At 35.6% G+C, this 15,609-nt stretch overlaps 2 protein-coding genes across 2 annotated transcripts; one reads left to right on the top strand and one right to left on the bottom strand.

Annotated features, from left to right (window-relative positions):
• The first annotated feature begins 2,026 nt into the window (after positions 1-2,026).
• On the top strand, positions 2,027-9,673 carry LOC106310030 (kinesin KP1). The gene is made up of 18 exons (XM_013747226.1): positions 2,027-2,302; positions 2,716-2,864; positions 4,899-5,062; positions 5,156-5,302; positions 5,403-5,777; positions 5,859-5,927; positions 6,019-6,246; positions 6,348-6,429; positions 6,514-6,609; positions 6,704-6,883; positions 6,954-7,060; positions 7,138-7,316; positions 7,406-7,570; positions 7,643-7,896; positions 7,980-8,143; positions 8,227-8,403; positions 8,487-9,244; positions 9,324-9,673. The coding sequence occupies exons 2-18, from the start codon at positions 2,774-2,776 to the stop codon at positions 9,451-9,453; spliced, it is 3,366 nt and encodes a 1,121-aa protein (XP_013602680.1). The 5' UTR covers positions 2,027-2,302; positions 2,716-2,773; the 3' UTR covers positions 9,454-9,673.
• Positions 9,674-9,731: 58 nt separating this feature from the next.
• Positions 9,732-11,607, bottom strand: LOC106310042 (putative phytosulfokines 6). Its single transcript, XM_013747235.1, has 3 exons — positions 11,457-11,607; positions 11,316-11,380; positions 9,732-10,005 (listed from the first exon to the last, which is right to left on the bottom strand). The coding sequence occupies exons 1-3, from the start codon at positions 11,539-11,541 to the stop codon at positions 9,895-9,897; spliced, it is 261 nt and encodes an 86-aa protein (XP_013602689.1). The 5' UTR covers positions 11,542-11,607; the 3' UTR covers positions 9,732-9,894.
• Between the last annotated feature and the right edge of the window lie 4,002 nt (positions 11,608-15,609).

Here is a 15,609-nt window from a genome sequence, read left to right on the forward strand (position 1 = left end):
TTCGTTCTTGTTCTTGTGTATTGTATGTTACTTCATCTTAGGTACTTGTGAGACGCAAGGATTAAAAAGGGGGAGAATGAAGATGTATGGTCAAGACGGAGTTTTAGTAGTTCATGAAGTACGACATGAACTACGACATCAGACAAGGACACAAGAGTTGTGCGAGTCGGTGAAAGAGCATTAAAGGAAGATTTACAGAAGAAGTCAGTATAAAGGAAGTATTGAAGAAGAAGCAATCGAGCTTAGAGATAAGGAAGATTGGCTTATTCGCTAAAGAAGCATATATGGAAAGTTTCCATTAGATAGCTTTTTAGATCTAGAGTTTTCCTCTAAAAATATAAAGAGGAGTCTTTGGCACTCTGTGGCCGGTCAATAGTAAGGTTTGCAAGTAAGGTTTTAGCAATAATAAGGTTTGCAAGTCCGAATAAGAAGAAGCAAATCATCTAGAGGTTAAGAGCTTGAGTGGTTCATAGACAGCTTCAGGTCTGTGAACAAGTGAGACTAGTCAACAAGTCAAGGTTTGTCTTGAGTTCGCTTGAAAAATTGCTTTTAAGAAGAATTTGTATGTGCTTTTAAAATGATTAATTTAGTCGTATTTGTTGGAAAGAATTGTCTCTGTGTTACTGTGTGTTCTAGTTGGTATAGCTTGATACGTGCCAAAAGATTATACAAATCTTTTGTGATTAGTGAAAATTATTTGGTCCGCCAGTTAGAAAATGTTAAAAAGCAATCTCGAAAGCTTTTATTGTGCCGCCCGTAATCATTTGAATTCCATAGGATCCAACGTCCACTATTTTTTCTTCCTTTTTTTTTTTTTTTTGTTTTTTTTTGTTTAATATAAAAGTATCTCAAACTTACTAAAGAATCAAACTATTTTTTTAAGACAAGGTGCATTCCACTTATAAGACTCTTTTTTGGATATGCAAATATGCAAATATAATTTGATTTTACATATCAGGTAAATCGAATTTGAAATATTTTAGTATTTCAAATATGTCTTTCTACCACTCGACCACATTAAGTGATCATAATTGTTTGCTATATAACTTATTAAACTACAAAGCTATATCTAATTATATAATTAATTATATAAAATAGATGAAATATTTATCTTTTTATGAATAGTTTCACCTAACACATAGCCATAGACATAATTTATCCCAAAACCATATATTGTAATATTTTATAGATATACGATGATGGAAGCAAAAAAAATGAATACAATTTTCTATATGATTATATAATTGTTTTAGGGCATACCACGCACTAGTGTTGTATCAGGTGGGCTTACATACAACCAGAAGTTTCATTAGCTAACTTCCATTGATCCACGCCATGTGTCATATTGAGCATTTAAATGGTCAACCATCTCATATTAACTGCATCACTAAGTAAAACAAAAGAATTAAGTAATTATATAATTTATATATATAACACTATGATATTAAGATTTGTGCATGTAAGGAAATTAGAAGTATATTTATGTCTACCTTAATTAATCAAAAAAAAAGTTGTATTACTGTAAAAATAGAATCATATAAAATAATACATCATATATGGAAAGAAGTATAGCGCAAAAATTAAATACATTTTGATTAACAAAAGAAAATTAAATACATCCGGAAAAATAGATAATACAATATAAGCGACGATTTATTTCAGTCTATTTCGCCACTTGATTTCTTGTCTAATTGTGGTTCAGCGCAAGTCTTTGATTGAGTTAGGCTTTGAATTTGTTATTTTTAGCCTTTTAAGGATTGCATGTGGGTTTAATTGTAAGAATTTGCTTATATACGGATTTGCTTCATTGACTTGCAGGTGCGTTTGTTGGTTGGGTTTTAGTTTCTCCTTTTAAGGGCTGTGTTTTGGAGATTTCAGTGTGTTCGGCTGGATTTTGTATATCTCTTGTATTTTAACCAGTTTCAATATAAATAAGTTGAGAGAAAAAAAAGAAAAAGCTTGACGTTACAAAGAAATATAATAAATAAAAAACAAAAGACAGTGAACCAACACTCGATTTTCTCTATACACGTCTCTCTTTCTCCATCTTCTTCTACCCGTTATAAGAGGAAAACAAAAGCGCAAAAGGCAGAAACAACTCTTGATTTTTCTCTAGACAAATCCATTCTCTCTCAGTCTTTTTCTCTAATTTTCTCTCTCTGTTGTATCTCATCTTAGAAGTTACGACATCGAAAAAAACTCATCATCTCCTTTTCCATGTAAGTTCGTCTTGGTTCGAATCGTGTGATCGATGAACATCGTCCGAGGAGTAACGTGTCCCTTCATGTTCTGCATTTTCTAGGTCAGGTTCCTAAAGTCTCTCTAATTCTACTTCTAAAGCTATTAGAATCCTCCACAGCTTTATAACATATATCTTTTTAATTGTTCATGTTCCAGTTCTGCTTGTTAGAGATACTCAATTGATAGGCGAATTATTTCCTTTTTGAAGTACAATTAGTTAGCCAAATTAGATAAATAGATCTATCACTTCTTCAGTAGACTTTTTTCTTGTTTAGTTATTATTTTTAATTACAGCGTGGTGTTTTTTCAAAATATTTGTCTACAGGAGTTATACAAAATTTTTGCATAATCCTTTTAATGTTTTTGTCAACAAAAAAATATTGTGCGAAATGCGAGAATTGATTCAAGAAGCATTTCCTTTATTTATTTATGGCTCATTTTAATAAATGCGTATTTAAAAAAAATAATTTTCAGAATACTCTATGGGAGCATAAACCAGCAAAAAAACTAATTAAAGAAGAAAGAAAACAAAATGCCACAAGAATTATTGAGAGGATTAAAGGGTTTGGTGTCCACTAGCAATGGAGATTATGAGCTTGCTCAACGCAAAGCTGAAGAAACAGGTCTGTCTCATCATTGTTTTTTTATAAACTATTTTCATTATAAATATGAAGATAAATCAGATAAAGGAAAAAAGTTGCAGATGGACCATGTATAATTAGCTTTGAGATTCAAAAAATTACGTTGGGTTTGAATTAGAGAAAGTCGTTTTAGAAAATGCTTTATGAAATGACTTTCATTAGAGGGTTGCCCACCACAAGCTTTTAATTATTACTTTATGTTCGGTAGATATACATATACGTAATGCAATACGTTACAAGTACAACTACTCACCATGGATATATGCAATTCTGGTCATACATTTCTAAAAAAATTACTATTTTCCAAATCATTATTCTTCTATTTCTGTCTTCCAAGCAAAATTTTGTTTAAGGCATATCCCCTATATATTAATAGAGAAACATTTAAAAAATTATAACATGTATATTACATAAAAAAGTGCTTTCATGAGTTGTCACATAATTAGAATGTCAATTTTGCTTACGTGGCGATTTGAGAATCAATTGAAAATTTTGTTAGTCCAAAATTAAATTGTTATGAAATGTTATATTATATAGTATGTCTATTATGGATCATTCATTTATCAAATTGAAATTATTATATATTATTTCCTTAAATAAAACCTACAGAATTACCTAATGTGATTAATATATATATATGACAATTAATGATTTTAAATAATAAATATTTGTTAATATTCAGTATACTTTCTATCATTTTTGTTTAATTATTTATTATTAAAATAAATTGCACAATTACATTAATCATATAATAAAAATTTATATTTTTTTGTATATGTTGTATTTTGAATTTTTCAAAACGAGTATAAATTACTAAAATTGTTAAAAGTCTCACATAAACTTTTGTGATCAATGTTTAATTTTTTTCTACAATAAGATACAGTGATTATAAAATCATATGAATAAATAATTTAATTTTAATAAATGTTTATGTTAATATATATATATATATATATATATATATATATATTTCATATCGTTTAAATTAAACTCTATACATCATATGAAAATACATACTTATATTTTGATACATTCGTTGAACATATATTGAAAAGTTAATATTTTGTTACACAAAATTATTGAAACCACTAAACATTCCACATTAAAAAAAATCATTGGTGTAAAATTTTGTTACACAAATATGCAAATAATCATAAAATCATATGAGTAGAAACTTCATTTAATAAATATCCATATTAAAGGAATACTATATATCTATGTTAATATCATCAAAATTTAATTATATATCATATACAATAGATAAGATCGATTGTTTTGATTTATTTACCCTAAAATGATTGCGAATAAACAAGAATGGTCGTTTGATTTATATGTGCACACCAATTTATTACATACTAGTAACTAATTTCTTAGTTATTTAATATATAATTATTATTTTATTATTTCATAATATGCAGAAAAATATAAAATATTTATTCTGCACAAGGCACGGATCTTAACCTAAGTATGTATCTCTTTAATAATTTTAAATCTTAAACATTTTCTAAATCTCAGGCCAAAACAAAATAACGAAATAAGAATAAACTCAAAAATCAATATTTATATCGAGCAATAACCAAATAAAAAAAATGACACAATAATGAGAAAAATATTGAAGATAGATAGAATTGGCACGTGAACGTAAACTTCTCATAACCAAAATTAAATTTTAAATTACTAAATCATGATATAAAACTGAGCTGACATAGTTTTACTGTAACCAAATAGTAGACATGAGATTCTTTGATCTAAACATTAATTTTTATGTCTATACGATATTTCTTAATTAACTTTCGCATAAATTCTGCGCAAGGTGCGTGTATTATACTAGTTATTTACGATTTTAGAAGCAAAAATTCTACTTTGGTATGTTGAGTTCATCACATGGAGGCCTTTAACCACCCGGCCTAATAAGATACTTAACCAATATATTGGCCTCTTAAAGTATAATCTGTTGGGCCTTTTTAAAAAGAATTAATAAAAATGTATTTGGTACCTTGAATACAAATCCAAAAGCTAAGAGAAGGTACCAAGCGGTGGAATGGCTGAGACAGATGGACCAAGGCGCGGCGGCCACACTGGCGGAAAACCCGTCGGAGGAAGAGTTCTGCCTCTCCCTCCGCAACGGCCTCATTCTCTGCAACGTCCTCAACAAAGTCAACCCCGGTTCGGTTCTCAAGGTCCAATTTGTATTCTTACAAAATGCAATGATCAAGGATTGCTATCTTCTTCAAAACATTAAATTAATTTCTGACTTTCATTGTTGAGCTTAGGTGGTGGAGAATCCTGTCACATTGGCTATTCAGTATGCCGAAGGAGCGGCCCAATCCGCAATTCAATATTTTGAGAACATGAGGAACTTTCTTAAAGCTGTAGAGGATATGCAACTTTTGACATTTGGAGCTTCTGATCTTGAAAAGGTTTTTATTACTTCAATTTTTGTTTTGGGATTGGTCCATTTTGTAACATGTTTTAGGATATAAAATGTTGTTTCTCTTTCTTTTTTTTTTTTTTTTGCAGGGAGGTTCATCGAACAAAGTAGTAGATTGCATTTTGTGTCTGAAAGGGTTTTACGAGTGGAAACAAGCAGGTGGAGTTGGAGTGTGGAGGTATGGAGGAACAGTGAGGATAGTCTCTTTACATCCAAAAGTCTCTTCGGCGAGTTTGTCTCTTGGTAGCGAAAGCAACACCGATGAGTCTGTGTCTTTGGACGAATCCGAGTCTTCTCAGTATGACCAGCTTCTTGATTTTCTCCACCTCTCTAACGATATTGCAACTGAGGAATCTGAAACTGCAATCTCCCTAGCCTTTCTTTTCGATCATTTCGCGCTTCAGCTTCTAAATGCTTACCTCAAGGAGAGTGATGGGATCAATGATCTACCTTTAAATGAAATGGTAGTTAACATATGACGTTTTATCAAGATGAAAAGGATGATATTTCTTTCAAATTCTTAGATTTTTGGTTTCCTTTTGTAGGTGATCGATACCTTGCTCAACAGGGTAGTCAAGGATTTCTCTGCAATACTTGTATCTCAAGGGACTCAGGTACTACTTACGCTGCTTCAGATTATATTCGAATGTTAAAGACACATTTCTCCAGGGTTCATAGTTAGTTTATGGCATCTTTACTTTGCAGCTGGGTTCGTTTCTAAGGAAGATATTGAAATGTGACAACGGAAATCTATCAAGAACAGAGTTTTTAGAAGCAGTCTTCAGATATCTTCGGCACAGAAAAGATTTGGTGTCGAAGGAGTTTTCAAAGTTTTGTACGTGTGGTGGAAAGCCTGAGATTATAGGATCAAGCGTCCAAGAGTTTTCTCCTAGTCATGCAGAAGCTATTGGTCTTCAACAGAAAGAGCTGGAGGTAATGAATTTAATTTTCTAGTGATGCAAAGACCCATATCTTTTATTTGCATTCATGTTTACAGGATGGATTCATTTCTTCATTGAACCTCACTCATGTAGGATGTAAAATCAAATTACATGGAAACAAGATGCCAAGTTGAACAAATGCAGTCAGAATGGCATGAAGAACTTCAAAGGATAGGTTATCTATTTTCTCTTTACCCAAATTTCATCTTCTCAGTAATTTATGATCACGTAGTAAGATCTCCATCACACTCTATGGCAGTCCATCACGTCAAGGCCATTGAAGTTACATCTTCTTCTTACCACAAGGTTCTGGAGGAAAACCGCTTACTTTACAATGAGGTCCAAGATCTTAAAGGTGCCACCACCACCTATTACATTCCTTGCATTTGATTTTTTTTTTTTTTTTACTACTTTCTAATGTGTTGAGTTGTGTTATCGATGTACTATAGGAACCATAAGAGTATACTGCAGAGTCAGACCTTTCTTACAAGGAACAACAGATATGCAATCAACCGTGGATTATATTGGAGAAAATGGCAATATTATGATTGTCAATCCTTTTAAGCAGGAAAAAGATTCAAGGAAAATATTTGCCTTCAACAAAGTTTTTGGACAGAACGTTTCACAAGGCATACTACTTTCATGATGCTTCTTGTATCTATTGTCTATTACACTGATCAATGGTTTTTTACTTTCCAGAGCAAATATACATTGACACTCAGCCCGTAATAAGGTCTGTCCTTGATGGATTCAATGTTTGCATCTTCGCGTATGGACAAACTGGTTCAGGGAAAACATATACAATGGTATCATCTATATCTATCTGCTTCCCCGTACATTTTCAGGGATGCCGTATCTATAGTATTACCATCTTCCCTTGCAGAGTGGGCCAGATCTGATGACTGAGACAACTTGGGGCGTGAACTACAGAGCTCTACGTGATCTCTTCCAGCTTTCAAATGCAAGAACACATGTGGTGGCTTATGAAATTGGAGTACAAATGATTGAAATATACAATGAACAAGTTAGAGATCTACTAGTCAGTGATGGTTCTTCCAGAAGATATCCTTTCATATAGTTTAAAAAATGAAAAGTTGTATTGAATTGTCTACATTACTCTCTTCGAGTTTTTTTCTTAACCAGTTTCTCACGTTAGACATACGCAATAATTCTCAACTCAATGGACTTAATGTACCTGACGCAAGCCTGGTTCCGGTTTCTAGTACTCGAGATGTTCTTGATTTGATGAGGATTGGCCAAAAGAACCGTGCAGTGGGCGCCACTGCTCTAAATGAGAGAAGCAGCCGTTCCCACAGGTATCAAAGCTCTAAACTTATCCTATGATTATTATGTAATGGTCGTTGAACTGCTGAATAATTCCTCTGCAGTGTCTTGACCGTTCACGTCCAAGGAAAAGAGTTAGCCACAGGATCCATTTTAAGAGGCTGCCTTCATCTAGTGGATTTGGCTGGAAGTGAAAGAGTAGAGAAATCCGAAGCTGTGGGAGAGAGACTCAAAGAAGCTCAACACATAAACAAATCCTTGTCTGCACTAGGAGATGTTATTTCAGCACTTGCACAAAAGAGTTCACACGTTCCCTACAGAAACAGCAAGCTTACACAAGTTCTACAGGATTCCTTGGGTATAAACACTAATACAAGGCTTTTGTTTTCATTATCTGGAAGTTTCATCTCTCATATATATTAGTATGAACTTTATGTGCAGGTGGGCAAGCCAAAACTTTAATGTTTGTGCATATTAACCCTGAAGTTAACGCGGTAGGAGAGACTATAAGCACCCTTAAGTTTGCTCAAAGGGTTTCGTCCATTGAACTTGGAGCAGCTCGTTCAAACAAGGAAACTGGCGAAATTCGTGATCTTAAAGATGAGGTCTCAATAGCACCTGGTTCATTCTCGTTGCACTTATAGTAACTTTATATGTTGTGAAACACTCTTTCTTTCCACATTTGTAGATATCAAGCCTCAAATCAGCACTGGAGAAGAAACAAGCAGAGCTTGAACAAGTGCGAGCCGGTGGCATCCGGGCCACAACTGAATGTCAGAAATCAAGAACAGTTTCTCCTTTTCATATCCCAAGAACAAAGGCTGATGCAAGTCCACAGCCAAGTGAAAGTATGAGAAACTACGAGGTAAAACTCACGCAAAGACTGAATTGTTATTGTTAGTTAAAAGAGACTATGATCTAATCAGTTTGGTGAACTTTGATTTACAGACAAGAAGTTGCTCAACTGGCAAGCAGAGAAAGGCAGGGTTTACATCTGCAATAAGAAACAGAGAAGCAAGCCCAAAGATGCCAAATCTAGCAGAAGAGAGGTTAGATCCGAGATCACCATCGCCTACGAGTAGGAGGTCATTATCTACAGATAGAGGATCTTCCATCAAAAGTAGGAACAAGCCCGAGGTTACTCAGAACCTTCCGGTTTCAAGAACACCTTTTCCAGCTAGAGTACCAGTAGCCAAATCCTTTGCAACCGTTCCATTAAACCCATCAGGAGAAAACAGGCTGCGTATAGATAACACATCAGAGACATTACACAGTCATCAGAAGTTAAGCGCTAGAAAGCTCTTCCCTGAGGTTGATGAGCAACATATGAGGCATGCACTAAACATACGTCAAGGTGGTGTTAAGAAGACCAAAGCAGAGAGCATTAAAGCCAAGGGTAAGCAGCCATCGCCAGCTAGGTTTCAGAAATTTGACGTTGGGATCAGTTTACGTTCTGAGGCAGATTCTCAAGTAAAGACTGGAAGTTATTTGGGGAACAACCCCAATGTGATGCACTCAAGATTCCAAAATTTTGACGTTGGCATCAGCTTGTGCTCTGATCTCTGTGCCGGTGACAAATCAGATTCAACAACACTCAAGACTGATTCCTCGGAGACAGACAACGAGCATGTACTCTTTGAACCACCTTTACGATTGAAGAACGTACAAAGAAATTTCATCAGAAACTCCCAGAACCACAAACTTAGGTTACTATAAAACTCCACAAGATCTTTTCATTACGTACAATCACAACAATTGTTGACTTCATTTCGTTATACCATGCAGGACGATCTATGCTCACGAGGACCCTTCACTCGTGAATAAACTTGATGACAAGCCTTCGAAGGGTAATAGTAATATATCTATGCCTGAGTTCAGGAGAAGTCGTTCAACGAATCACGGAAGGTTTCCATAGAAATGTTCCAAGCTTGTCTCATAAAATCCATATCACACATTATATATGTATCATTTGTACAGACAGTTCGACGTAAAGTTTTATTTTTTCTTTGGGGTTTTGTCCTGTCTTTCACTCCATAGTTGTGATTTGAGATTGAACCGTTTTATCATATGAACGAGTGTCCTCTGTAGAAAACATATTTGTTCTACTCAAGGCTGTTTACCCTTTACATTGTTCATTTCAATTGTTGTAAGAGTAATCAATGGGTGATTAAATAATATTTGCACACTCAAAAGTTTTGGAACATTACAACAATCATTATATATTTTAAACCTGCAAATAGTTCGCTAGGAAATTTCCCCATAACGGTTTTTGTCACATAGGACTCATCATATACAATACATATCTAAGTAAACCTCACCATACATATCTCTATGCAAATCATAATATTAAAAGATGTTAATGCTTATGGTGCTGTGTATAAATGTAGTCTAAGTGAGATTCCGTCATCATCCTTCTCCTCAGGCATTCTTCATCTCCTTCTCCGCAATATTCCATCCCCATCAATTTCTATCATTAATTATAATTAGAAAACAAAATTACACAGGTTAATAATATATATTATCCCAGGCTTCATATAATCTACAATTTACTTTATATTATGTTCGATAGCTCTATAAGTTTGAAATTAGGAGAAAATAATGCACCATATTTCTCATTTTTTATTTTGTAAAGCATAAAAAAAAAAAAATTAAATCACAGGCAGATGTTAAATATAAATTTCGTTTTGAATCATAATTTTGATTTTTTCTTTTATTAACCGGAAGGTGATCTGGCCCTTACGCCATGTCTCGGTATCTCTCCAAGCTGGGCGCAGCAGTTGGTAATACCAATACGAGACATGGCGTAAACCCGTCCACACCCTCTCCCAACAAAAATCGAACTAGAAACACAAATGAAACCGATTTTAAGTCCTTAACCACTGGCCCAATGCAGCATTGGTTGCCTAATTTTGCTTTAGGAATGTAAAATATAGGCAATATTTTTTATCAACTGCAAACGTTTTCTTGGCATGCATCTGAAAATAGTTGTGAATTTTTAGCGTAGTTCAGGTGGTTTTTAGAAAGTTGTAGCAAAATAAAAAAAGAAAAATATAGTTTCTATAAGTTTGACATGGAGAGTACTAGGCCTGGGCATAATATCCGTAATCCGAAATCCGAACCGAATCCGAACCGAAAAACCCGATCCGTATCCGGTCCGAAATGTAAAAAATATCCAAACTCGAAATGTTATTAACCGAACACGAACGGGTAACCCGAAAAAACGAAAAAACCGAAAAATACGAAAAGATATCCGAAGAAACCGATCCGAATGTCCTAAATAATATACAATATAATTATATAAAATGAATACATACTTCAAATATTCAATTTCATATTTATTTTGATACGTTATCTAACAATAAGTATTTAAAATATAAATAACTACCTTAAATACTTAATTATATATAAATAAATATATATTTCTTATGTTTTAACTTTAAATTTTAGATTTTATTTCAGGTATATCCGAACCGACCTGATATAAACCGAATCCGAATGATATATGATTACTTTATGGGTTCTATGATGTGATACAAAACCCATCCGAACCCGATGTGTTATATCCGAACCTGACCTGTAGTTGCAAATTTACTAGAATGAGACCTATGAAGTATTATAAAAAAAAACTAAAATCCGAAAAACCCGATCCGAACGCCAACGGGTACCCGAACGCCCAGGCAATCCTTTCAAAAAAATAATAATGGGGAAAGGCTATGATGATGGCGTATTGTAGCCGGTAAAAAAATGAAAATTTTGGGAAAAAACAGATAAACTTACATCAACCGAGTCGTCTACTACTGGTATAGCTGAAACTAATGGATTCAGCTCTGGATCCTCTTTTCCTAAATAAATGATTAAGATTTAGCGTTTGATGAAGATTATATATGTATTATTTGATAATCAGAGTGTTCAACGAACCTCTTTGAGTTATAGACGAACTTGTGCAAGAAATTAGTAAGATGAAGAAGAGAACACACACTGTGAGGCACAAGGCTTGCTTCATGTTCTTGGCTGTGAAAGAGAGAGAGACAAAAGAGAGAAAAAGAAGGAAGAGTGAGAAGCGTTGTGAATTTTGATCCGTAGGTGTATACTAAATATAAATACATAATCTATTTAAAATTAAATATTTTATAAAAAAGTTTTTATTTTTTGTTCAAATGCTCGTGATACCTTGAAGTACGATGGACAATTATAAAACAGAGAGTACCTGATGTTAGCAAATGGAATGTGTAACTAAATTTGCAACATAAGATTCGATCGATAAAATTTAATCATATCAACCAGAAAATGTAAAAATCGAACCAAAACACAAGACTATTTTTTTTCAATTAGAGTAATTTTTTCTTTTTTGTCGATGTTATTACAAACTATGAGAAATATTACAAAACGATTCTATAGCCGGCAATTCTACATGCTTTATGAGGATTCACGTCTGGCTGTATCATCCTGAGCCGTCCTATGAGATTAATTTCTGACGGTACTCCTTGCGTCATGCCGAAGATCTCCTATATGTTTTTCTCCGTAAATCTGCATAATTCGTCTTTGATGGAATTCGAAACCCAGACCTCCTGGTGTAGAAACATTAATAAACCATTAGTCAAACCACTCGAGTAAGGGGTTTCCAATTCCATTTTGCCACCGATTTTTATAGTTAACACAATGTACCAAAACTTTTCCATAAAAACGAATTATTTACCTTTGTTACAAAAAATCGGTTTGTTTTATTATTTTATACACAGATCACATAGTGTGAAATTAAATAATGTTAAATGAAATATGATTGAGATAAATTATTCTGAGTACAAATGAAGGGGGACAAGGAAATCTTTTGCAATATCTTCAATCATTAGAATTGGTATAATATATTATTAAAAAAACTTTCTCTCGATAAGCGATGGAAAATGCGATCTAGGGTTTTATGGCTTCGCGGTGGTGGGATCCCGGCGATCTCGGTGTTTGCGGAGAGTTTTCTTCTAGGGAGGGCTTTGGCTTGGCGGGTTGGAAAGTCGTTTTGATTCTCCGATGGTTTGGATTGAAAAGGGATAAGGGAATAAGGGAAAGGTTAAGGAATCACAGGATTATAAGAGATCTACTTGCGATTTTGATTTTCATCAAGACGGTATCGCCGAGTAGGGAAGGTAATATTTCTGGAGATTGTAATCTACAGATTTTGGCTTTCTTATGGAGATCGGAGGAATCAATTACAGATTGGTTTCAATTAAAGTTTCAGGAATATTCGTTTGGGTTTTTGGTTGTGAAGTATCGCAGAAGATTTTGTTTTGTCAATCCCTTCCTGGAATGGTGATGATCAAATCTTTTCACAGATGCTACGCTCTTCCTTGGAGCTATTATATAAGGATTCTTGGGGTCTCTTATTGCAGCATAACACCCGCTTCGATATTTATCAGTTATAAGTCTCAAGCTTTTGATCCCAGTTGTTGTATTATGACGCAGAGCCTTCTGTTGGGAAATGCGGGGGTTTCAAACAACGGGGAGGGTACTAGGAAAAGGCTGAAGATCTCGGTGCCTCATTTCGATAATTCTGCCTTAATCAAGACGTACTCAAAAACGTTGGTGGGCAGGTGCATGAACCCGGAGGAGCAAGATATGATGGCGCTGCTTACGAATCTCCCGAAGATTTGGAAGCTGTAGGAGAAAATTGCGGGAGTTGATCTGGGTATGGTATGTTCCAGTTTGATTTTGAGAAGGAGGAGGACATCGATGGGGTGCTGAAGATGCAACTTTGACTACTGGATGCTCTTCGTTGCTCGCTGGCAGCCGAGGAAGCCGCAGCGTTACCCGTCGGAGATCACCTTTTGGGTTAGAGTAACTGGTGTTCCGCTAGAGTTTAGGACGGCCCCTACGTTTGAGAGCTTTGGGGATGCTATCGGGAGATCGGTGGCAATCGACGCGGATCATTCTAGATTCCAAGTGGTCGTGGACGCGTTCAAAGAGCTATGTCTTGAGACTACGGTGGATTTCAAGGGTGGGGAGTTCTATGAGGGAGAGGAAGCTCTAATATCCTTGCGCTACGAGAAGCTGTTTGGTTATTGCAAGATCTGTTACAGTCTATGCCATAAGGATAAGATCTGCCCCTTCAATAAGAAGAATTCTAAGAAGAGTCCTGAGAGGAAGCAGGAGGCTAGGGAAGGAAATGGGGGAGGGTATGATGGTGGCATGAATGAGGATCGAACCAGGAGCTATAAGGGAGTAGTCATCAACGGGAATGGTGGTCAGCAGACCAAAGTAGAGATTATTATGGGAAAGGCAAAGGGAAGATGTTTGAGGAGCAGGAGTCAAAATGGGTGAGAGTGCCTGAGAGAGGAAACAAGAAGAATTCCAATTACCGTGGAAACTACAGAGGAGATGGTGGCGTTTCACGTTCTAGGGGTGCTCGTCGAGAGGAATCGAGAGCATGGGAACAAGAAGGTCACTCTAGGTTCTCTTCAGGACAGGAGAAGGAGCATCACGGTAGATAGAGAGGAGGGGGAGATCATGGATACAAGGGTGGCAGTTGCGGCTCTACCTTCCCAACAGTTTCAGCTGGAGTTGGCTGAAACTCAAGCGAGGGGTACAGTTGTGATTTTTGATTCTATTGAAACGGAAAAGGGACTACAAACTTTACAAGGTTTGGGTGAGGGAACCAGATCACGTGGATGATGACTACGTTATGGGAATGGATGAGGTGAAGGCCTTTCTCGAGTATGGCATTGACATGGATGCTGCAGATGATTTAGAGGATGTTACAGAGGAGGAAATGGAGGAGTTGATTCTGGATAAGGAGAGTGTAGCACCTTTGGTTGAAACTGAGGCAGTAGGTGAGGTAGAGACAGAGAGAGGGCCGGTAACAGGTGCAGTGGCAAAGCAGCAGGGAACTCGCAAGAGGACTTTTAAGCCAACAGGCAGTGCAGCAGGAAGTACCAAAATGCGGATTGCAAATGCGCTGGTCAAAAGGGCTGCAGCAAAGGTGAGTTCTCGTCAGGGGGATGGTCGCAAGCAACAGGAGAGTAAGGGAACATCAATCCCGAAGCCTGGCAATTTTAAGGTTTGATTTATGGATCAAAGTTTTCTAGAAGAAAGAGTATGCTACTGGGATTTGGGTATTGGGGTTGGGTGTTTTTTATTTTTAATAAGCTTGTTAAGCATTTATTTTTCGTTTGTGGTAATGTTTATGGGTGGATTTCTTTCCGAGTTTGTCTCTAATACTTTGTAATCATAATATGATGAAGTATTGGATTTTTTTATGGTGTTTTGGATGATTGGTTCTGGGATTGGTCGGATATGCTACACTATTTTGCTTCAAAATTTGCATCAGAGATATTTCTATGTATTTGGATGTGTGGTGATCTTAATGGATGTTTGGGTATTGAATGGTATTCCTCTCGTTTAATGGTATGGTTCACAAGATTATATTGTTGCTTTCTATGTATATGAATTGTGGTGGCTGGCGAGATGGAATTGGTGTTCGGTTACGATCTCTCAAGTTGCGGCTTTTAGTTTGGAGTTGGGTTAATGAGATCTGTATGATCTCAACAGTCACTAGGGAGTATAATTTCTGGATTTTAATAATACGATTTGTTCTTATTTTTGTATGTGTGGAGCTGATACAAAAGGTGTGTATTGGTGAAAATGGAAATGGCGTTATAGCAAACATTTTGGTACAAGATGGTGGGTTTGTGGGCTCCGATGGGGTCGTGTATTATGGTGGTGGGATAATTGTTACGTTGGCTCAAGACCACTTAGTACTAGCTTCTGGACTGGAGAAAATGGAAATGGTGTTTTGGAATTTAAGTTTTTTCAAATGTTGGGGTATCTTCAAACCCCGTTTACTAGCTTTTGGGAGCATGATCAAATTTTAATTTATGCGGATTCTAAGTTGGAATTGTAGAGGAATGGAGAGTCATTGGACAATAAGTTATCTTCGGGAAATTTGGTATAAACATAAACCTGGTTTTTTTATTCATATCAGAAACCAAACAAGATTTTGATTTTGTTCAAAAATTTCAATCACATGCCGGTTATGATCACTTGGTGACAGTGGATCCTAATGGACGGAGTGGGGGGGGGGGGG

The sequence above is a fragment of the Brassica oleracea genome, chromosome C1 (genome assembly GCF_000695525.1).
Source record: "Brassica oleracea var. oleracea cultivar TO1000 chromosome C1, BOL, whole genome shotgun sequence".
Taxonomy (NCBI): Eukaryota; Viridiplantae; Streptophyta; class Magnoliopsida; order Brassicales; family Brassicaceae; genus Brassica; species Brassica oleracea.